The sequence below is a fragment of the Cuculus canorus genome, chromosome 1, assembly GCF_017976375.1.
Source record: "Cuculus canorus isolate bCucCan1 chromosome 1, bCucCan1.pri, whole genome shotgun sequence".
NCBI lineage: Eukaryota > Metazoa > Chordata > Aves > Cuculiformes > Cuculidae > Cuculus > Cuculus canorus.
In genome coordinates, this window is record NC_071401.1 from 141,906,931 (window position 1) to 141,932,201 (window position 25,271).

At 43.3% G+C, this 25,271-nt stretch overlaps 1 protein-coding gene across 2 annotated transcripts in view; it reads right to left on the minus strand.

The window, feature by feature from the left end:
* The window catches only part of LOC104055897 (chromatin remodeling regulator CECR2), a 94,646-nt gene that overhangs the window by 36,008 nt on the left and 33,367 nt on the right, over positions 1 to 25,271 (minus strand). For both annotated transcript variants that reach the window (XM_054055525.1, XM_054055466.1), the window contains exon 2: positions 8,632 to 8,726. In XM_054055525.1, coding sequence (XP_053911500.1) covers positions 8,632 to 8,726 — 95 coding nt within the window. The remainder of the gene's footprint in view (positions 1 to 8,631; positions 8,727 to 25,271) is intronic.

Genomic DNA, 25,271 nt, shown 5'->3' on the forward strand with positions numbered 1-25,271 from the left:
AGACACTGAGGGTGGGAATCACTCATAGGCATAATGATCATACAGCCAAGACAGTATTTGAAGCCTGGGGGCTTCTGCATCTTTTTCTGTGTCAAGTACTTTCAGCTTTGAATAACAAAAAGCAATCTCTTGAAGAATCAAAAAAGAAAACAAAAAGGACCAGTGTCAGAACTATGTATTAACTAACCCAAGAACCAGTTACAGGTTGTTAAGATATAATAAAAAAGGAGACAGAGGATCTGGGTGCTCAAGAGGGAAGCAAGTATCTTGGGAGAAGCCAACTCTCAATCAATGGTGGAGGGACTTGGGTAACTGGTGTGGGGTGAGAGGCCTAAGAAGACACAGGCTAAAGGGTTCTGCTAAGGGAGACTGGCTGCTTCATGCGCACTGGGTGCATAGCCAGCACATACTGATCTGTGCTGGAAAAGACATGCAGGGAAGGATGTCAACAGCTACACAGACAAAATGAAGTGTGAGAACTGCTGCTTGCACACTCTGCTTCTGCCGTTCACTGCCTCGACTTTGACTATTAAGGCAAGGAGTTCTTTTCCCCTTGTTTTGCATCTTAATTCTGTGTGACTCTGACAAGCAACCATGCAGTGTATGCTGAACAAGCCACTTTGGACCTGATTAAATGAAGATTAAGCCATACTAGTCTCTGTCTCAGCAGGGATGAACACAAACTTCTGGATGGTACAGAACAGAGGAACATACCTAGAGCCCAACTTTCACCTTGTAAACTGACCTGGTAAGATAGCACGTGCTTTGGTTGGAGTCTGAAGGCATTTCATTTCTCCCATCAATTACCTTCACCTGCATCCAACCAGGCTTCAATACATGCTTGCCAATTTTCATCCATGTGCTTCTTTCTTTCTTTCTACTGCTGTTATTAGATGATCTTTCTGAAGAGAAGCAGATCAACCCTTGGGAGCTGGAGCCAATTAACTTATGAAAGACCCAAATACATCTCCTATGAAAGAGTGAACAGGAATGAGGCTTACTGTGCTCACACTCAGACTGGAAGAGGATCATTACTTACTATTCATTCCTGGATCCTTGAAGAACAAGTGAAGCCAGCTTAATGCTGCATTGTTCACTCCTAGTGCCCATCAACAGAAAGCACGCTTCCAATTCATAGCCATAAGGAAACACAACAGTATTGCTGTGCCATAAGCTCTTCCAATTGTTTAGGGGGCTGTAGAGAGGACCTTAGGGTATTACAGTGATGATGAGCACTATAGGGAAGAAGCTAGAGTTATTGTCTTGATGATGATGGTAAAATAGGACACATGCATGTATTATGGCACAAATCCATATGAAATAAGCCCTTATGTGCCTTGCTGCTCATAGAAAAATATGCTTTATGTGGGAGAACAGAGGCTCTTCTGAGGCAAAAATTACCTAGCATGGGGTTGCCTTGAAGCAAATAACCTTAGCGAATTCATTACTTGGAACCAGCCCCACACATTACAAGTTTCTGGGGATAATGGATAAAACCAAGTTTTTTTACAGATAGAAAAAATGCCTCCTAAAGAAGTCCCTGTTTTGGATTCCTTTCAGAGCAGGTCTTTCCTAGTCTTTTATCTAAAGCTTAAGCCACTACACTGATTGAGCCAGACACAAACTCAGGAAGGATGGAAGGTAAAATGAGAGAAAAATTAAAAGTACAGGTGACTTAGGACAGAGACTGACATAACACACCAAATTATTGTAGTGGTTTAGCAGCTGGCCAGCAGGTGCCTCAGGTGTTCATCAAGCTCACTGGGGTGAAAAGGCTCCAAGAAAACAATTTCAGAACTTCTCCAATATTCACCCTTGGACTACAGAGTGGTTTCTGAACCTGGCTGAGTTGCTGGGAGGTGGCTGGCAAAACCAGCTGTGCTGGAGCAGAAGTCCTGCGCCAGTGGTTTGGAGCACTATTATCTTGAAATAGAAGTCTCGAAAGTGAGGGTAAAGTTTTCACGTGGAGAAAACTTTAGTATTCTGTCCTCTCTCCATCATTTTTTGTCTTCTTCCTTCATGTTTTCACTTGATTCGCAATTTCTTTCTTCATTGTTGCTTTCTTTCTCCTCTCCAGAGTATTTGGTTTGCAACATCAAGAACTTAAAAAAACAGCTGTCCATTTCATATTTCAAACTGTGACACTGGCATGATGACATCAATGTAGTCTCCAAGACCCTTCACTAAATGTTCTCTATGCATCCTTTTAAGTTTAACCACCTATTCCTCCCTGTCCATGTTTTGCATAACTCCTTCTTCCCAGCTATCCAATGTATTTTGTCTTTCATCCACCTGACAATAACAGCACAGCTTTCATGCTCTTTTTCTTCCACCATTTTCAGTCCTCACTCTCCACCACATCTATGGAACAGCACTTCCAGAACATGCTACCAACTTTTCTTCAAATTCTTCTTTTAAGATTCATTTTATCCATCTGAGAATCAAAGACATTTACTTAGCTTTATTTATACTTGAACTCTATAATTTTATTCCTCCGTGCTTCTCATTAATCTCTGAATGACTGTGTTATTTTACTGCTGTAATCTCATCCTTCCTTTCCCAACACCTGCCAGCTGTCTCATTTTCACTTTTTACCCTTTAAAAGGCTCACCTTGCATGGCTTGGCTATTATTATAATAAATATTAATATTAGATTCAAGATGAGCGTTGTAGCCACTTCATCTCCCTTGCCTCCCCATAGTATCTTTTGCACCTACGATACTGGGTTGATTCCAGAGGCCATTTACCAATCTCCACGATATATGCAAGGCAGCGCTTGTTAAAAGTCAGACTGTAAATAACGCTGATCTTGTTGATATTCACCTGGCATTCATGAATATGATGCTGAGTTAGTGAGGTGATTTGTGGCTGGGCCATTGAGACAGTTGTTATAATCAAGGTCGGTGGCACAACCGCAAGGGCTAGCTCTTAAAACTTTCCAAAGGGTGGTGGTCCCCAGGTCTGCTGCGACTGAACTAGGCTGGCTTAAGCAGATATTACAGCATGGACTGAAGTGTTGAATTGATTCAGATTATTTAGTACCTTGGCTTAGCTCTTCCTGCAGTATCCACGAGACTGAAAATTTGGCACTGGTTTGCCAGCTCTCTCACTCAACATGCAACTTCATACACCAGACCAGACCAGCACTCAGCAGTTCTTCAAAGACATAGCTCACATAGTCATGTGCAGAAGGGCAGTTTCAAGATGTTACATGTTTTTTTGAGGGCACTTTTACCAAAACATGAGACCTGAGGTAACCCCCAAAACAGCTTGTAAAGGCACAGTCCACACAGAATAAAAGACAAGGGTGGACAAAAACAATAAAGCAGAAGCAAGAAGTGAAATACTCAGAGAGCTATTAAACATGGTCTTCAAATGGGCATTTTGCCCTGATAGCTTAGAAGATTTCAGATTATCCCTTATCTGTTTCTGATGAAAGTTCAAATAAGTGATTACAGAACAAAGATTAGAAAATAAGCTGAAGAGTCTTGATTGGCAATTTAAAAAGGAGGGAATATGGCTCTTCAGATGCCACACTGGGACTATTTCTCATTGCCACCAGTAAGGGTATGAGAGAAATAATTAAGACAATTGTGGGGGAGGGTAGAGGAGTTACGGAATATCCTCTCATTATCCATATTAGAACAAATCAGGTGCAAAACACAAGCCAAAGACGCCACAGTTAGTTTACAGATCCAGAAAGAACTTAAGGTGTGTGCAAAACATAAGATTCACTCAGGGGAAAACAATCCAATGCATTAAAGGAAGAAATAACAAGGAAAAAAAAAATGAGGTTCCTAAGGAAGCAAATATTGTCTGTGGTGCCACAGAAGTCAATTAGATAGTTTTCAGCTACAGTGATGGACCAGTCTCCTGGGGTATAAGAAAAAAAAAATCTCATGGGGCATAGACAAGAGCAGAAATATTGTTTTTGTTTCTCTTCACTTTCTGGCACCTTTGTCCATGTTGAAAAAATTAAGAAAACCCCCATATTAAGCAATTAAAATGCTTTTTGAGGGACAATAGCAACATACAAAATGTCTCCCAATGAGCAATATGATAAAGTCATTGAAACTTTTTATGCCATCGCATTAGAAAAATAGCAAAAATGCAATAACAGAGCAGCGAAAAATGAGTTTCACCCAAAGAAATGCTGAACAGCAGGAGTTTTTCTGGATTATTTTAGTCAAGCGTACACATCCATGTCACAACATCACTTCTTACTTAAAAACAGCTGCAGAAGGCTCCTGCTGTGGCCGCTGCCGTTAGCTGAAGCTCTGATCTTCCTGTCTTGATACAAGTCATCAAGTCGCATTTCCTGCTGGAATTAAAGTGGCAGCCCCTAGGGACTATGCAGCTGCCCAATTTATATCTGAGAGAATCTGAAGCAAGCATCAGTATTTTTTGAAACTGCTTAACTTTTTATTTATTTATTTTTTATAAACCCCAGATTCTATTAAGTGTTTTCTCTCTCATCACGCCCCACTTTCCAGACAGCTGCATTTTGAAACAATTATAAGAGAACATAAAACATTTCAAGGCGTATGGTGCCTTGAAATTAGTTTGTAATTATAATTGTAACTGTAATTGTAATTAGTTATTACGTGGTTACTAGTTAGACGGTATGGATGGTATGTGAGTACTGTGAAGATTATTTATAAAACAACAAAAGCTGTAGATCATGGCACAGAAGTGTTTTGAGTGAGAGCAAAAAGAGGAGAACAACAGAGAAATTGTCCTGGTAATTTCACCCCACGCCAGGTAAGGACAGTTACAAGGTCATTGCTAAAGATGCTAGAAAGCAGAAATGCAGATTACCATCTTCCAAAGTGTTTAACACAGAAAGAATCAGGTCAATGAAGAGTGCTCCCGACAGCTATGGTAGGTTATGAAAAATAAGGAATTGGAGAATATCATATGGCATCCTATTAAGTAGTCTCTGTAGTTAAACACAGATATCCATGACTCAAAGAAAGACTTGAGTTAACCAGATATTCAACACTCCCTAACCATTAAGCAGGGTAAAACCAGTCCTTTCTAGTATGTAATTTAAAAAACCAAAACAAAACAAAAAAATGAATCTGTCATAAAGAATATCAAAATCAAAGCAAACTCGCTCTACTTCAAAACCAAGAATCACAGAATCCTACAAAAGTATTAATCTCATTTCTTTTCAAAGAATAAGAAGGAAATCAAACTAGAGTACGTTAAATTGTGCATTAGAAGGGCTCTCAGCTAGGTTCCACTTCCAAAATTACTTGAGAGCACATTATAATTAGCAAAGGTATGTGACAGTTTTATACCCCTCTATGATGCATGATTAAAGCCAGGCAGCCCAGCTCCGCCGCAAGTTCTGCACGCCGTCAAAACAGATGTGACAAGAACTACAAGCTGCTCCCAGACAGACTGTGAGAAAGCATAGACGGATAACATTTTGACCATCAAAGAGGTAAGACATGATATAAAACTAATTAAACCTCAAAACCTCTCAGGGAGGGAGATAAACTATGTTTTATATGAAGTTATATGAAGCATCTTGTGCTTGAGCTGCAGTGCTCCAGCCCAGGAGCAAGAGAACAAGCTCCTACCTTCTCCTCTGAAGTGTAACAGGGAGCAAAGTCTGCAGCCAAAAGACTAACAGCTCACAGTCTCTGCCGGAGGATGGAGAGCACAAATGATGGGAGAAATTGCTGTGTTAAGGCCACTGTGATGGCCTATGAAATTGCTGATTTTTCCCACATGAGACAGATGCCTACTATCTGTCTGCAACAGAGAAATAGAGAGTCCTGGTCCAATTTGAGAAGCCAGATTTAAAAGTACACACAAATTCTGCCTCTTACATTTGCACGTCTTTATCTGCTGAGAGCCCAAAAAATCAATTCGAGACTCAACGCCTTCCCACTGACTGGGGACAAATTAGGTACAGTCAGGAAGCTGCACATCAGGCAAGAATTATGCCTCAGGTTAGAGGAACCAACAGTATTGGGAAAAAATATGTAACAAACAAGGAGAATGTTAGGCTTTAAAAACACACATTCATTTCAGAGAAATATTCCATGGCTGGTTTGTAAGTGTGAAACACAGCGAGGCAAGCTTGTTTCTGAGTTTATTCAAGCCATAATTTTTATTCTCATTTATTTATGGATTTCCATATTTAGACTACATCTTAGTGCTTCTTTTTTCATGACATCCCTCTGCATACAGCACCTTTCCCTCTGTTTCCAAGTAGCCTCCTTCATTGCTTCCTCTGTGGTGCTCCAGAACCCACCTCCCTAACATTCCAGTGGCTACAGGCAGTTTTCCTGACCTATTCCTTCAGCCATTTCCACCATGCAGCTCCTGCTGTGCTCCTTTCCTCATCTCCTGTGCAGAAAAGACTTTTCTCATTATTCCCCTGCCCACAAGGCAGCCCCCTTCTACAGGAGGTGCTGTAGAATCATAGATTCATAGAATAGTTAGGGTTGGAAGGGACTTTAACAATCACATAGTTCCATCCCCCCCTGCCATGGGCAGGGACATCCCACTACATCAGGCTGCCCAAGGCCCCACCCAACCTTGCCTTGAACAGCTCCCGGGATGAGGCATCCACAACCTCCCTGGACAACGTGTTCCAGCGTCTCACCACTCTCATAGTGAAGAAATTCTTCCTAATGTAGGAAGGTTTCTCCTCAGGCACTTCATCCTTTCCCTAGAACAGCTGCTCAGGTGAGGTACAAATTCTCACAACATCACTACGTGACTTCACACTCCTCAATTTCCTATAGCAACTCTCATGTATGGAGAGACACGCAGCAACAGCTACACAGGTACCTACCTATCCTGCACATACACTCTGACCGGCCTGCACAAAACCACACTTGGGTTACCACCTCCCTGCGGCTTTTGCATCTTGGGAGTTAACCAAAGCAGTATTTACACAAGCACAATCTGGGACCTACACACAACAAAGAATAACAAACCATGGTTGAGCTGCTAGGTGAGCCATGCAGCTGTGCCGAAGCTTGTGCCATGTGTAGCTGTGTAACACTTCCAAGCAGACAGACAACTTCCCAGTGACTAGTGACTCACCCTGACTTTTGTTAGTTAAAACAGCTGAGAAAGGGGGAGGCAATCAGATGGTGCAACTACTAAGTAGGGGAAAAAACTTAAAACCACTACTTTCTGGTGTGAAGAAATAAACTTGCGGCATGTTTATAAGCAAGATTATATTGCTCTGTGGCTACTGTGATGAAGGAGGTATACATGATTGCAGTCCCTTTATAATCAAGCTTCTCATCACACTATCCAGAGACAGTAAATGCGATGCAGCTGCCTGGTTCAAGTCCCGATACCCACTTATGGCAAATGTCAACCCAGCAATGCAAGAGAACTTACTTAAGTAAGCGCATATATATAGAGAGATATTATATAAATTTTGTTGAATGTAATCGGTACCTGAAGGGGGTGTACAAGGGAGCTGGGGGGGACATTTTGTAAAGACACGTAGTGATAGGACGAGTGGCAATGAGTATAAACTGGAGAGGGGCAGATAAGGAGAAATTTCTTCACTATGAGGATGGTGAGGCACTGGAACAGGTTGCCCAGGGAAGTTGTGGCTGTCGCATCCCTGGAGGTGTTCAAGACCAGGTTGGATGGGGCCTTGAGAAGCCTGGTCTGATGGGAGGTGTCCCTGCCCACAGCAGGGGATTTGGAATTAGATGATCTTTAAGGTCCCTTCCAACTCAAACCATTCTATGATTCTATGATTTTAATTAGATCTAGAGCTTTCAATGCAAGCACCTACGGTTATGCTTATGCACCAGCATAATCCTCTGCACAACAGGGGAATCTCAGGCAGCAGGATTGCTTAACAACTCTCCTAAGCAACTACAAGTGTCGCCAGGCTGTCTTCCTCTCCACAATTATGCTTTGCTATTAACATGATCCACAGAAGAACAAATAAATCACATTGCAACAAGCCTTCGTTATGACTGGGAGCACATTTCACTGCATGAGTGGAGAGCTTCTAAAGAATTATATTCTAAGGATGTCTGATTTTGGGAGGCTACTTTGGTGAACACTAGCAAAGTGTCTCTATATGTTAACATATCAAGAGAATGCGTCAAATCACTTCGCAGTGTACTGCAACTGAGCGGATTCCAATACTCCTCTTATTTCTAAGAAAATAATTACAATTATCCCCCTGGAAAGCAATGGGATCTTTCATGCAAGTAAGGTGCCCGCAGGAAGTTTTATTCTACACAACACATGTGATGTAACATATGTGATTGAAAACACATGTGATGATTTAAAGGCTTACTGTGATATTACTAGTTTGACCAAATAGAGCGCAGAGTGTAACAGTAGATGTGAATGTTCACTGTATGCATCTGTGCTACAGCAGAGCATCCAATACATTTGCATGGGATCTGAACAAAGAATTTTGCTTAACAATGGGCCTATAAAATTAAAAACCTACAACTCAAACCAAGAAGAGCTGGAGTTCCTTTCCACTTGGTGAAGCATCTGGCCTGATTGATGGTGGCTGTCAATCACTGCCATGTCATCACTCCAAAACCGTGAAACATCCCTGTGACCGTGTTAATTAACTCCCCTTGCAAAGTGTTTAAGCCGTAGAGCGAGGTTACTCACGTGATGTCTCTGCGCTGATAGCAACCTTGAAGAAGGCAGGCGATCAGGTCACTGATAAACTCCACATCATCCCTGTGAAGAGCAGCTTCCAGTTCCTAACGAGCAGAAAGGAGAAAAAAAATCCAACTATTAAACCAGTTCCTTAAAATTTACTGCTGGATGATCAGGACTAAAAAGACCCAAGCAGCCTCAAGTACGTGTACAGCAGCAGAGCATACACTGGGTAAGCTGACCTTCCCCATCATTAGAAGCAGTGATACTATTGCCTCTTCATTGCAGGAGTTTATGGGAAGACCTTGAAAGGCTTTTACCAAATGTCACTCTCCAGCCAGAAGACTAATGCTTTTGTCTGGAAGTAGAAAAACAGGGTTCAGTGAGGTTGAGATACTTTAGCTTAATAAGAAACCCATGATTTCTCCCATATACAGCTGATGAGCAGAAATCAACAGTTCCATTCTCCTGCTTTGCTTTCCACTTGCTAAGACCGGTGAGTTCATTTAAATGACATCCTTAGAAATCATAGCCCTGAAAGCCACTTACACGGAGAAGTACCAGTTTCAGATGGATAGGCAGAAATGGCTGAAAGCTAGCAATAAAATGCCTCAAAGAAAAGCAGGCATTTTGATTATTTGACTTATTTCTCTTTGGTTTTTTGTTTGTTTTTCTCCAGTAAGGGAGAAAGAAGGGATGTCAGACCACACGACCCAAAACCTCAACCCTTGATGGAGACAGTGGTGGAGAGAATCATGGCTTGTTTCAACACGATAAGAGTTTACGTCAAAGTGTGATGCAGGAACTGATCCACAAAAAAGGATAAACTTCTGAAACATAGTTGCTACGAATTTCACACATATGGTGAAAAATATCGGGCTTTCAGCTAGCAATTTCAAGCTTTGTTTTCAAAATACTAGGTTAGCCACAATTATATTTATATGCCAGAAAATCACCCACATTAAGGAAAAACCCTCTTCCTGCAAGAGTTACCATCAGCAGTATACAGCACTTAGCAAGATGTAATATGGATAAACAATATAGGCATAAGAAGCTATTCTTTTTGGGTTTCAGAGTAAATAATGGATTGAATACAAATTCCTTCTTGAATGTTACTCAACAGACTGTCACACAAATAGCTAAACTAATGACTACAGAATAAAGGTTAATGGCCAGAGAATAAAGGATAAATGTTCTGGCACTTACCCAATAAAGAAGAGAAAGTGCTTTTTTATTAGACCGCAGTAACTGTGGTAATAAAATTATTGATAACAGATTGCAGATTAAATGCTGCTTGTAGTTTTTTATTGGAAATGTATTAATGGCATATTTTCATTATGAACACCACTCTTATTTACCTCTTCTGCAACATCCAAAGCCCCCCTAAGTGGGAGCCTGACACCTGCCCCATGAAGAATGTATTAAACGCACCTATTATATGTGGAAACTCAAGGCAAGGAAAGGCCAGCAGGCAGTCAAAGCCTGACATAGCGTCCCTGCGGCAAAGCTAGGAGAAGTCCCAAGGATCTCTGTTCTGGCCTCTAGATTACTACCCCACTTAATGACAAGTTAATACAAAAAATGCAGTCGCTGCTTGCCATCCCTTGGAGAGAGTGATATTATTGTCATATAAATAGTAATCACACCATATAAATAGCAATTATCAAGTGAATTCACTTGCTAAGCAGCTAGTATTTTGGAGGTGTTTGTTAATTTTATTTGTAAACAACTGCAGTGGACATCTGCCCTCTAACAAAACATACCTGAAAGGGGAAAAACAAGCGTTCAAACATCCCAGGTGTTAGTACAGTGCTCTGGTTTGAGCTAAAATGACACACAGTAAACTTGCATCTTGTGAAAAATGACATGTTAGGACCCAGAATAAAGGGATGGGGAGGGAAATAAGCCTCCAGGCTAGGCTATTCCCCCCTACTCAGCCTCTCCCTCATCTGGGTACACTTGCACACTAAAGCTGTCAGTCAGCAGCCTGCCTCTGCTAGGATGCAACAGCCTTTTGTATGAAGGGATATTTAAATTGCCTCCCATGAGCCTTTTCAGCCTGCTGTTTGACTAACACTCCTTAAGCAGTGGCCACCATGGGCTCTGATAGCCCCTATCTCCAGCAATTGTTTTCCAGTCCCAGGAGTGACCTTTATGTTTTCCAAGCTGGCAGTTCACCCTGAGAGCTGGGGGACATTCCTGTGGCACTGGGCAAGGCGCTGCCTCCTGGACAGACACTCACCACTCTGCCTTAAAATACTAAGCTGGGGAGTTTCCCCTCTATTGCTGCTTCCTTCCTCCCAGATGGGTGCTCCTTGTCCCTGCCTTCATGGTGGGTGCAGCACCCATTTGAGCACTCAATCGAGCTGCGTTCAGACCTCACAGCCACTGGCTAACAAGGGTACTGAGCATGCAGCCCCATGCGGGGGTGGGGGCAGAGTCCCGGTTCCACGCTGCGTTAAAGGTCTCTGGCACAAGAGAGGATTAATCAGCACATGCATAGCATAGGGCTAACGTAGGTGCATTATCTGAAGGTCTGTCATTAGTAGGTATGAGGCTGTCAGCACCTTTGTAGAAAAGCACTTGCACCGCACTCCCCAATGCCATGGGTCCTGCCTCTAGCCCATTCTGGTCCCCTGGTCCCTACTGACAGTCACAACTGGTGCCAGTGGGTTCTAGTAAAGGCACAGTCCAAGTATTACTGTGATTAGTTGTCTTGGAAAAAAAAAATATTGCCATTATCCTTTAAAGTTTTCGCCTACATGTTCTTTGCTTGCAAAAGGGTAAGAACAGCAAGACGTGCTTTAATTTCCTAGGGCTGGGTCCATTGGCCCTGTTTTACTGAATGTCACAATTTCCTATCCCAGTAGATTCTCCAGCTTTCTGACCCAAAACAAATAAATCCTGGATTTTTCCCACATGCCCAGAGTGCTGCGGGAACACCAGGGACCAGGAGGATGCAAAGCAAACCTTAACATCTCAAGAATGCAAACATGAAAGAGTCAGGACACCCCCACCGGAGTTTCACCTAATGCTACAAGCCCAGATTTTGCAGCAGAAGGAATAAACTTCAGTTTTCCAGCCCTTCCCTCCAACAACAGACAGCCAACAACGCAGCATGGTGCCCGAGCAGTGCATCTGAGCAGAGGTGGCTGAAGTGACCCCAGGGACTCCCAGGAGAAGAACACCAGGGACTCCCGGGAGAAAGAGGCCACCACTCCCTCCCCACCTGGTCCTCAGGGCAACCCCTGTCCCAGGAGCCCATCCCTGTGCTCCTCTGGCTTGGTGAGGGTAAGCAGGGAGCTGCTGGGCTTCTTCTCCGCCACCATCCCCCCCACGCCTCCAATCCTTTTGTTTTTCCCCTTTTCTCTTTGAGCACTGAGCTGTAAGCACAGAAATCTGAACCTTGCCAAAACGCTTTGGGGATGGCACAGAAAGGAAACAGAAGAGGCAGCAAATCAGCAGAGGAAGGGCGCGGGGCGGGGGGGGGGGAACGGACACACATCTCCTCCTCCTTTAGCTGGAGAGAGCAACAGACAGGAGAAAAGCAGGATTCTCCCCCTCTCCAGCTGGCGTCACACCTCATTAGGGAAAAGCCTGTTTAACGTCTTTCCCTCCCCCCCAGCCCAGGACTAAATCCCCGGAGCCAGGCAAGGGCTGCCGGGAAAATGCTGGAGCAAGGTTGACCACCTCACGCAGGAGGAGCAATGGCCCCAGGAAGGGTTAGCCAGGGCAGGCAAGAGGGCACTGACCCATCCCTCCCTGGGAAAACAGCTGGCAGGGGTGGGCTGGGAGAGAAGGGCGCACTGCTCCATGCCTGCCTGCCTCACGCCGGGCGGCTGGCAGGTATGGTTAAACCCACTGGAGTGCTGCTGGCCAAAGGTTTTTGAGTCCAAAACCACTGCTCCTCTAGAGCTGCTGTTAGCATTTATTTGTTGCGAGTACTATTTCTGTCTGCTCTTGACAGCACAGAAGTGCTGTGGCTTCTGGATGCATGGTGACCCAAGTCCCACGCTGCCCGAATTATACCCCTTTGCGATATCTTGCCCAGACTTTTGAGAGGAAAGATGATCGGGTTCTCAGGAAAAAGCAAATAAATGAGTCTACAAACATGACAGCAGTGATGCCACTGTCACCAACACCAGCACAGAGGTGACAGCAGGGCTGCTGCATGTGCTGGTTTTCTGAACTATGGAAAGCAGCTGGTCAGACTCCAACTCCTCACAAACTCCTGTCTGCTCAGAGGGTGGTGTTGCAAAATTTGGGGTCCTCGTTTCAGAAGATGGGCTCCCTCAAAGCTGCAGGGAAGCCCAGCATGAGCAGGCTGGGTGCTGACATAAAAAAACAAATTTAAAGGCTTCCTCTCTGCTGGAGCTGAATCATCTATAACCAAATGTGATGGACATAACCAGTTTAAGCACAGCTAAGCCTTGTTCAAGTTAGCCATCAGTTTAGAAACCCCAATCCCTTCAGCTCTATTTCCATACCGCTGCCGTTATCAGCTTTCCTTTGCAATGCTCCCAAGTGACTCAACAGGCTTTTGCAGAGGCTTTAGAAGATCACTGAAAGCTACCAGTGGGCTGTGCTGAGCCAGTCCCAACCCATGCACTGAAATTTCAATGCCATCACTAAACAGTGTCAGGACATTCTTTTCCCCTCATGGACAATTAATGACAACAGGTACCTGGGCAAGAGTTAGGTGAGTTCATGCAACAGTACAATTATTGGGATTGCACAGGAAGATGAGAAGTCAATGGCAGGTCTGAAATGCTTCCAGTGAGCGTTGTTTACTCCCATGTTGCCTGAAGATGGTGTGTGAGCCTCACATCTCCAGCCAAGAGCTCCTTCCTGTCCCCTCCACCAAAGAGCCAGCCATCCTAGGATGCAGGGACTTGGGGAAGGACCACTGCTCCCTGCAACACATCCCAGATTGAAAATGTGGCACACTCCTTTCAGCCACAGAGCACATCCAGCTAATTCACTCTAAATGGCAGCAGAAGGCCAATGCAATGAACAGCAGGGCATGGTCCTGGAGCTGAGGTGACGGGATCCAGCTACACCACAAGCCAGATGCTCTGCCAATCCCCACAACTCAGTCTGTTGGTTTGTCGGTGTACTCAGCCCCGAGGGACATACTCTTAATGCCTGAAAAATACATGCCCCCCACCCAGCAGCCAGAGTGCTTTCTGCAGGCTGGTGCCATGTTCTCCCTGCTTGTCATTGCTGCTGTCACATGGAAATAGTTTTCAAACTGTCAAACCTACTGAGAGGGCCCTGCTCTGCATGACAAGACAGAAGGGCATTGCAGGGAATTAGGGGTATTCCTTGGGCCACGATATCCTAGAAGCACAAGCAGCAGTGGGTTTAGACAACTGACAAGTCAGGAAGAAATTATGGCTTCTGATCCTGACAGAGTCTCACAGCCCTGTTATCTTAAGTGGCTAGTTTGAGACATCGTGCATTATCCATGTCTGCAGCTGGATGTGCTTCTCCTAGCTTTCCTAGTCCTGCAGAAGCCTGCAACACTGTCCTCTCTTGATATGATGCTCCAGGGCTTTACAGCTTCCTGAGCCAAAAGGTCCCCGACTCTTCCACTCCACCTTTCCACAGCAGAAAGAGTGGGTGCTGAACACCCTCCCTGTGCGCCTGGCATCAAGAACCAAGTCCATAGCTCTCTTCAAGTAAACAACATCATATTCACCTCACGCCCTGGGGACCATGAGCTGAAACGAAGCTGAGCTGGCCCTCTACAGTGCCTTTAGGGATGAGAGGTGAACAGGTTTGACGACACCCAGCACCTGCAGTGGTGCTGGCTCTTCTCCAAGCTGTCAAGAATTGTGTGCTTGGGGGCAAGGGATGAAGAGCAAATGTCTGAGGGAGGAGAAAAACTATGCTGTCAGAAGGGGAGTAGCACTTGTGGAGGGGCAAAAAGCAGGAGCAGCAAAGCTATCACTTTTTCCCATTTCTTCTTGTCCCCCCATAATGTCTGTCAGTGCCTTCTGAGACCTCTATCTCCCTCAACTTTCTGTGAGCAGATTTTGAAGGCTATTTCAAGCACGTTGTAAATAGGGGCATAATGTTACTCCAGGGCTAAGCAGACGTGTGAGATGACAGCTTTGTATAAAGGGAGATGGTTATAAACAGAAAGCCAGGGAGAATTTTTCATATTGCCTCCACACTACGGCTGTTTGCAAAGAAGAAATCCCATGTGCTCCCCCTCAGTGCCAGCAGTGTGATGGATAACCTCAGCCATCCTCCAGCAGCTCCCTTTAAGCTATGAAAGGGGATACACAAACGTTGAATTCTGCTCAGTTCAGCCCAAGTAGGTTTGAAAATGCAAACTTTTTCCAATGTCAATGGACATTTTTGGTCAGGCGAGAATTTTCTGGGCTTGGTTTATAGGCATACTTGGCTTTTGTTTTCCTTTAGCTTGTCTAACAGGGTGCTTAAAAATCTAAGACCACCATGCTATCTACCACCCACCCCACTTGCCAGAACAGTTGTGGATTCTTGTTCTCCATCCATGTTAACTTGCTGCCTGATCTCTCCTTTGGGACTGGGACCCTCCGCTGTTTGCACAGCATGATGCTGCTTGCTCTCCAACTGGAATTTTTCACTGCTGTGCAAAACAAACAAATATGACCATCTCAAGCTGGGTGGCTAAACTGTACTGAAAAGAGATTTCAGACTGATCAATCCAGTCTTCCTCATGCCCCATAGCAGCATACTGATGCTAATAAAGCTTTCCTCTCCTCCTAGCTTATATTGCCCACAGTGCAAGTGAACTGGGAAAAAAAGATTACTTTTCGTATGAAGTTTATGCATCGGAAGCACCTAAAAGATGTAAAACTGTGGCTTATTTCATTTCTTCCCTCTGCAAAGTCCCTTTTCAGATGGACAGGGTTCATGTGAAGCTCTGAAGTAAAAAGCAATTAATTAGTTTCTGTTTAATATTTAGACATTAGTACTTTATGCCTCTGGAGCGGCTTTCATCCTAGAGTATCAAAGCCTATAAAGAATATTCAGTAAAGCATTGCAGCACCTGTGAAAGAAGGGGAAGCACACAACAACACACAGAACAATTTTACAGATGGAGAAACTAACACAAGCCCCAGCACCCTTACCAGAGGCATGCTTCACATAGAGGTGAGGCTGAGAGAGAAACCACAAAGGCTCGACGCTTGATGTCATTGCTGTCGTCTTTGTTTCTCAGCAGTTTTATTACCAGCCAAAGCAATTGGTGACCTTGCTAGTTTCCTCCAAAGGATCATTCCTCCCTTTTAAAATAATCCCCTCTTCATTCAGAGCAGCTAATCTACACCATTTCCCACAAACCAGTTATACTGGCCGAGGGGCAAGCATCACACTGGGCACTGAACTGCCTATACCCAGGACAGAAATTTAAGGCTCAGCATAACTGATGGTCTCCAGTTTGAAGTTTGCAGACCTCTTGCAGACCCCATGGAAGACTTCCAAGAGGGTTGTGAAGGGCAATCAAGAAAAGTAAGCTTAACACCAGTCTACTTAAATTTCTAATCAGGGGTCCCTGCCTTTACAGGAAAAGCACTGAGTTCACACACTTCAAAAAACCAACAACAACAAATAAAACACCCCCACAAAGAAAGTAGCTGACCACTACTGGCCAAGCCACAAGTTCAACTCTTCTAGCTGAAAATAACCTCCAGCCACAAAAGCATAAGAGGAAACAAAAGTCTGCTTGAATTGCATCCTGTTTGCCTCGTCCTCAGAAAGATATCATTTATTATCACCTAGACACGATCTCTCCTGGTAGCTGTGCTGATATGGAGTATCAGATTTACTCAGATAGTTAAACTTGTTAATTGTGCTGGTTTAGGCTTTTGGGGTTCTTTATTGGGAAGACAGGCTAGGGAAATTAGAGAGCAGACCGCTAGAGATTGGGACCATTCTGAAGCTAACCCGTAATACCATATAGATTATATATTTTTAAGTGCTCTCAGTCCCATGCCAGTAGTACCTTGCTGATAAAACCAAACCAGAACAACTCCAAATTCTCCACAATTGCTGGATTTAGCATTTCTATTTATGGGCTAAGTACTACCAGCAACTAAAGACTAAAAATCTTAGCAACTGTTTTACACAGTGCCTTGGGTGAGTGCAGTCACATCAGTGGGGAACATCATCAGCACAGCTCTACCTGTTCTTGACGTTGTTTATGGGAACATCACCAGGTTAGCTATGGTCCCTCCTCAGACGATTCAGCTGCACGATAAATAAAGAACAGCTGATCCTGCCATGTCACCATCTCCTGCGGTAAGAGGCTTCCTGGGTACCTAGTGGGAGTTCTGCTAAGCTTTTAAGCCCATTGGCAACGTGGGGAACAGTCTGTAGCTCCAAAGCCAAGAGGCTCGAAGTAATAATCCGATTTCAAAGCTCCTCCTCCTCTCCAGCCAAAGGCAGCAAGGGAGGATGAGATCAGACTGTAGATGCTCTTCATTTTAGGTCTGGCCACTGCGCTTATCTGCTCAGCATGAGCACAGGGAAGGGAAAGGATGAGTGCCAAAATCTGGAATGGATTGCTTGGCTAAAGTTTCTGCAAAGATTTCAAGACTTATGGGGGAAATATTTTTTTTTAAAGAGGATTTTCACTGCTCTCGATATAGCCAGACTGGCCCACCTAAGCCAACCTCCTCTTTTCTAGTTCACGCACCAGCCAAAACTCCTAGGGGATTTACTCCCTGCCATCATGCACTGCTGATGCAACATGGCACGCAAGCTGTGCAGCTGGTTTGCACTCTCACCACAAAACTTCTCCTGCAACAGTGAGTGGTGCTCCAGCATTTACAATGCCCCCCCTCTCCAGGATGTTATTAGCTGTCATTTGATAAGCAAGCCATGAAAAAAAACTATCTTCATGGGCATCAAAATAAACAGAAACCCCAGATAATCCCCTTAAGGGTTCAGTCGATTCCTTTACATCTCTTCTGCCTCTAAAAAAAAAGACGACAACCTGGTTTTCAAATTGGGGAAGAAAGGTCCCTGTTCACTCTTGCCTGAAAAAGCAGGATGAAATCATAAAATATATAAAGACAAAAAAAAAAAAAAGGCTCTAAAGCCTTGCTTTTTCCCTTTAATCTGATCTCCGTGGCCAGCCATTCTTCTGCCTCCCCTTTGGATGCTGCAGGGAGCACAGCCCACAGTGAAACCCACCACAAACAAACCCTGGCAGGCTGCTCAGCAGGGAGATCTGCCTTAAAGTGCTATCGGCATTAAAAAACTCTTCCTCCTCGCTCAGAGTCAGACAAAAGTAAAGCTGCTGAGAGAGCCTGCAGCCACACACAGCTACCTTATGGGTCTCTACCACTGTGCATGGCCAAGATGAATGGTGGATGAATTCCACTGCACCGCTAAGCTGAAATCCAAGTTCCAGTATTTTTTTTCTATTAATTTAGCAAAGATGAATTTGCAGAAGTACGAAATAGGTGCCTACCAGTATCAGCCCTGATGATGCAGCCAGCCAGCTACTCTGATGTGTGAACTGCCTGCTTGCAACAAGCTTAGTCTGGAGCCTAAGGAGTTTAAAAAACACACATCTATTCCATGGCATAACAGTTTGTAGAACCACAACTAACAGATCTCTTTTGTACTCTTGGATAACTGTCTGCACTGCTCTGGATAGCCAAAAGCATCACCTTGCTTATCTGTCAGACTCTGTCAGCTTATTCCAAGCTTATGCAGTCCAGACATACTTTACTACAAAAATTAATGGCTTTTATACAATATTTTTTATTAGTATAAGAAACACAGATGTTGTCACGCTAATGAGCGATACATCCACAAAGCGATAGGTTTGTCATAGGAAATGTTTCAAGCCTGTTGTAATATTGGAATGCGAGTCTCAGTTCCTTACATAGCTCTGGCTTCTTAGCACACGTCACTGCAGGATCCAATGTCAAAATAAACACGAGAAGTTACCTCCTCCAGTGCTTACACTCTACCTTCAGCCCTGGCCAAAAAAATCTGTGTTTCATTTGATATGTAGAAAAGCCCTCCAGAGCTTTGAAAGCTTGGTTGGGGCTCAGAGCCTCCATCCCCCAGCGATGGTTATCTGGAACAGGAGGCCTCCCAATTTACACGGGAATTCCATGCTTCCTCAGCTGTCCTGCTGAAGACAGAGACCTGCCCTGCTCTGCTGAGCTGTCATCTTCCACAGGACGCTCGTAAAAACCCAAACAGGACCCAGAAGGGTTGCTTGGGGACCGATTGCTGCTGGAGCAGCCAGGAGACAAGCTGAGAGCCCCACAGGAATTCCCACTCCCTTCCCCACAGCTGAGGAAAGGCAGAGGAGAGAACCTCTACTCAGAAAAAAACCAAAGCTGGCAGAGCCAGGATTTTTAGGCTGAGTAAAGCATAAAATCTCAGAAGCTGCTTTTTGTGACACACTGCAAGTAACTCTACATTTGCACAAGTGTTGCCGTGCAACTGGCCTGACTGAAGCCCCTTGGCCAGAGGTGGCCGTGAACCACCACCTCCACTCGTGTCTGGAAGAAGCTCAGCTTGCCTGTGCATTTGCCAAGGGAAATGGGACAGAGCACTTCATGTGTTGCGGAGGTGGACGCCCTGTGTTTTACTCCACATCTGGCAGTGCTGCTCCATAAAAAAGGTGATGGAGTGCTTGTAGCTCTCCTTCCAGAGCACAGAATGAATATCTTCTTCAACACATATGCCATACAGAAATTTTTCTCTAGCTAAATTTAATGTCTTTACAGCCAATAAATTTGCAGATAGCTACAAACACTTGGCCATTTACACAATAATAGTTACAACTGCCAGCAAAGGCAAATTATTATTAATGTTAATTATTATTATGATGTTCATAAATGTTAATGCTAACTACACTCTTAAAACACATACTGTAATTTGAGAGAAGGGCAGTAAACTATTGCCCAGATGCAGAGGAAACTAGGCCTTTTGCTGTAACACTTATACAGATGTTAGTTGGAATACCTTTTTCTCCTAAATTCTCTTCTGCCATCCAGAATAAGAAACAAACAAACAAACCAACACAGATTATTTAAGAAAACAAAGGTCTATTACATCTTGTAAATTGTAATAGCCAGCTTTATTTCGGCAATTTAGTGCAGAAATGATGACACCGGATTATCCGCACAAAATGCTTTGGTTGGATAAAATAGCTGATCTGTCTGAAGTGAGAGGAAAAAATATGGCAACAGATAATTATATAACCAGCTTGTAAAAGTGTTGTTAGTAAAGCATGGGATCAGGAAAGCTCTGGCTTTTATTCTCATTTCATGCATTCAGTGATGAGAGCTAAATCTCTGTCCGTCTCTCTCTCCTCCCCCACCAAAAAGTTAGATAATCTTTAGCCAATCCTGTAAAACACTCGCAATCTTTGAGTAAAAGCAAGGCTGAGGTTAATGTACTGCTACTTCTTTAACATTCAGATGCTGTGTTCTACCTTGACAATAAAAGAAAACTGGAAAAAAATTTCCTCTACCATTCAGACAAGGTAGATCAAGGACTTGGGGGTAAACTCTAAAGTCCAACATTTTAGTTTGAAAGGACATTACCAGTCACTGGAATTCACATCTTCAGAAATTGACTAAGTGATAAAATACAAAAAGAAAAAAAGAAAAAGCTTTGCTAGAAGGTATCTCTTTGTTTAAAGGAAGGAATGGGAACATTAGCCATTCTGTACATTAACTAAACATAGCAAAAAAACCACGCGTGACCCTTGGTCTTAGTTATCCACAACTGGATGTCTCTGGAAATCTTTCCTCAGGAGTACAGTTTTGCCTCTCTTTTCTCAGGAATGACAGAGGCGAATCCAAGCAGGATAAAAATTAAACCGGTGGCAACGGACCCTGAAGGTTTGACAGTGACCCGCAGCACCAAGGTCTTCGAAACTGCTTTCATTTGCCAGAACATAAATTAGATTCCTCACTAGGTATGGCACTGGGGTTAATGGGAGCTTTATAAAGCCTTCTTTGAACGTACAGATTATCCTTTTCAAAAAAGACTAATCTTGAGGTTTAGAGTACAGTACTGGGAGCCAGGAAAACTATTCCCAGCTCTGTCAGGCTGGGTGACTCCAGGCAACCCACTTGACTATTCTCTGCTCTTTTTCAATACGCACAAAATAGAGACAAATACCTAAATCTCCCATGAGGCTTAATATTTGTAAGACAACGAGAACCAGATTAACTATTCACAGATTCCTTGAAACAGAAGAGGATGGCAGGTCCTCTTCTATGCAGGATTGCTAAACCTCTCTAAACAATAAGTCCCATAGACAGCAGCAAAGACACCTGCACTGTGCACCTCGTACAGGCAAGAAACCTGAATCACGACATTACAAATGACATTCTTTTCAGATGTGAAAGAAACGTCTCATCCTGTCTGGCATTTCTGCTCAAAAGGAGCAAACTAAGGAACTAAGAAAGCCTGTGGTTTAGGGAAAGGATGCTGGCTAGGCAACTCTCAAAGAACAGCTTTCTTCTAGAGGATCTGATTTTATGGCAAGAATTTTAAATACAACTTAAAGGCAAGAAAATAAATTAAATTTAAAAAAAAACAATGAAGCATTTCAAAGGTAAAATACAGAAAACTACCAAGAGTGTGAGATAACGCAGAACATTCAGCGCTGGGAACAAAGATCACTGCTTTCCTTCCAAGAAGTAATCATCCTAGACTTCTCCACTGTGCAAACCAATAGTGGCTTAGAGCATCCTCTCAGAAGCATGCCATTCCCCACCTAGTGTTATAGTTAAGTATTCTTCATGTTTCAGTTTCCATAGTTTAGTCTCCTTCAAAATTTACGATGAGCATAAAACACTTAGATATAAAATAATGCCATGATTTCCAAACCTCCTTAAAAGAGAGCACAAAGAGCCTTACCTGTGCTATGCACTACAGCATTTCGAAGACTCACATCTTCCAAAACTGAGCACAGCCACACACACTGTAGCACATCTTGGATGTAATCACATGCTGCTACTCTCTAGAACACCTAGTTGTCCATGAGTGCAGGTGCCTGACCTGGTCAGTCTCAGGGGACTCAATCCCACTGCGTTGATGGGTGCTAACATTTCCTGTGGTTCAGCCTCGCTAATAAAGCTTTAGCCAGAGGAGTTCCAAAGACTATTTCCCATCTCATTCTGTTCTAGCACCCAGAAATCTCAGAAAGTAATGTTAACTCAATAGTCTCCGTGCCACTTCCACCCAGTTGTAACAGAAGAAGCAGCAAACAAACAAACAAAACCATATCCTACACCCTAGACTATAAAAGCTGCTCACTCCAGGGTTTCTTACACAGGTGAAAGTTATCCAACCACAACAATGTAATGTTGCTTCCTGCCTTTCCTCTGAAATAAATTTTGGTGTTGAAAAAACTCCACCTATGCATTTACTGTGGGCAGCCTCATTTGACACAGGAGTACATTCACAGCCTGCAATCAAGGAATAGCATTCAGGACTACTTCTGTACAGAATCTGTCCATTGATTTGAGAATGAACAAAAAAAATATCCAAAAATGCCCAGACTCACTTTTGCATAAACTGAGGTATCATAATTATTTTTCATAGAAAAAGCAAATGATTATATCTTCCTTACAGCTCTTGTGAAAGAGCTAGAGCAGTTTGATCCATTGCTCTTTATTCCTTTGAACATACATCCAACCTTCCAGCCACTCTGTGCTTACTGGCTGTGTGGAAGGTAAAGCATCAAGGAACACTAAAAGATTAATTCTCACAATAGTGGGAAGCAGGAGTCCCGGCTCTTGCAGAGGTGGGAGGGGAGAAGGGAGAACGATGAGTGTGTAGGCTGCATCAGTGGTCTTTGGACTTCCTTGCCATGATTTCATCTTCTGCTTAGAGTTATCTTAAAGGAAGCTACCACAGAAAGGGTGCCCTGACAACTTAAATGTAGAAAGTGTTACGGAAATTTTGTTTTATAACTGCAAAGCCTACTAGAGGGAGTTATATGTGAGATAAATGCAAGGCATGGCTCAGCACCGGAGGTAATATCTAAGGCACAAACAGTTTGTACTCTGTTTGTTAGAAGTCATGCAGTAGCTGAATAGATTTATGATTCAGATGTTTTAGTGTTGGTTAACAGTGATTAGCTCAAACTCTTAGAAAAACAGAGAAAGATTAAGCTTTTGTCTGCTCCAGCCCTCATCCTTCCTTTGCCTGGCAGTCAGGGTTACTGATTGTTTCTCTCTCTTTTTGAACAGCAGAATGGCTCTGAGCCACACTCCCTACAGAAGCAGAGCACGCTGCCAATATAATCATAAACATTGCATTCAACAGCTAATCATTTAAGTGCAAAAATCATTCATTCAGGTACAGCCTATGCAAGAATATTTGTAAGATTTGGTTACACGGGAACATTTAAGAGTAGGGTTTTTCTAACCCTAGAGATCATTTGGGACACAGCAAGGGCTGACAAAGAAGGACTGGTTTAGTTAACTTTTTCTTCAGCCTCTGTATAAGCTAAGTAACATAGACACAAGAGGATTTCATGCATCTTTATGGCATTTAACCTCACAACAACCATGTGGGCTTCTCACAGATAAGCTAAGTGACTTGCCCAAGATCACACAGGAAGCCAAATGCAGAGCACTAAAACTGAGCCTAACAGCTCTCAGGCTAGACCTCTGACCACTGCAGCATTAATCCATTCCTAATGTAGTTTAATTCCTAATGTAACGTAATGCTCAGCTAACAGATTTAGTCCAACTGATTATTGTAGCACGTGTAGCTATATATTGAAGGAAGACATCCGATTTGGATTTTTCTGTGAATTGCATCTCTATGTATAAACATAATGATACATCTTCAGCAACCCTCCAGCAGAATGAAATGCTGCTGAACTTCAAAACCACACTTCAGCTAAACTCTCTGTTACGGAGGAAGGGGGAAGAAGGGCACTGCTCCTGTCTCACTGCATCCACAAGATGATGCATATTCCCAGCTCTAACTGAGGTTTAAAGTCCATAGGGGCACACCTGAACACAACACTCGATTTTTCAAATGCTCAGAGCCCATCACAACCCTGTTTTGTTAAAACTGTAAGGGACTGTACACATTCAGGGAATCAGAGTATTTTAATAATTCATAGTAGAGATACAGCATCAGTAAGTCATACTGCTGTAAACACAGAGCAATAACAGGACTTGCATAGGAAGGCACCCAATGGCAGATTCCGCTCTTACAGATCCAGCCAGGACCACTCATCCAGGATGACTCTGGACAAATGCTTATGTGCTGACCCAGCAGAAAACATAAGCAGCAAACACTATGCGCTTGGTACGTCTCCAGCCCCCTGCACATGATCACCGCTCACAGAGTCTGCCTGTGTACAATCCAACACATCTGGAAGGCTGCATATCTGCACATCAGTGGTCAGGCAGGTCCAACACAGAGAAGGAGCGTCAGGCTTATTATGCAGGAGTTACAGATATTATCTGAGTGATTTCTATCCAAAAGCTCCCAGACAGGAATAGAGGAGGCCCCAGACTTCCCTTGACTGCTTCTTAAAAAACTGCAGTGCTGCTTTCCTTGAGAAGCCGTGCACGGTGTGAGCAGATTAAGGTCTATTAACTTAAAGAAATTTTTAAACTGTGCAAAATGGAACTAAACTTGGAATTAACTGGACTGGTGTAAAATTATACCTTAAGGCACACAGAAACCAGATTAGAAGACAGATGGTGAAGAGGAAAGGAGAAAAAATAAGAGTGGATTGGATATACATATGCGGATTTACATTCTGTGAGCTTGGCACACGTTTTTGAGGCATTTTTTATTTCTAGCATAATAGAAAGTTGCCTGACACTGCTGGTATACTAGATAAGGGGGGAAAAGAGCAGATGCTTTTAAAGGGCTTTGTAGTATGAATCTTTGACAGGAATTTAGAGATCAAGGTGGGTAGGAGCAGTGAAGGAAGGAAGCTCTTTTAGATACGGTGGAAGCATAAAAAGGGAGAAGCAGGAGGAAAAAGGAAATTCTGGTGAAGCAAGAGTAATGGTCAGGGTCCAGATCACAAGCAAAAGTGCAAAGGAAGTGTTCAGCAGGGATGCAGCTTGGGCAAAGGAGTGCAGAACCCTAAAAGTAGAAACAAAATAGTGGAAGTTGTAAAAAATTGACTAATAATAGTAGGCACGCCGAGGAAAGGAACATAAAACATCATTATAGCTCTGTACAAATGCAGAGTGTATCTACACCTGGAACACTCCATGGAGTTCTGGTCCCCACATTTAGAAAAAAAAAAAGACAGAAGAACTGAAAAGCCGGAGCAGGACAACAACAGTGATCAAACACATGAAACAGCTTCTACAGGAAAAACAATTATGCAAAACAATAGGAGACTATAAAACCAGAAATGGCATGGCAAGTGAGTGCTCATAGTCCCTTCTGAAAAAAAGAATGGACAGACATCAAATGAAATTATCAGGATAAAACAAAAAAAAAAAAATACAAGGAGACACTTCCTTGCACAAAGAATAATTCATCTGCCTGTCTCTTTGCCACAGAGTATCGCAGGTGCTAAAAGTCTACATGGGTTCACAGAAGGCAAATTAAGAGAAGGCAGGAGAAAAAAAAAAAAATCTATCAAGGGCTACTAAATACAAAAAGAAGATTCTGAACTG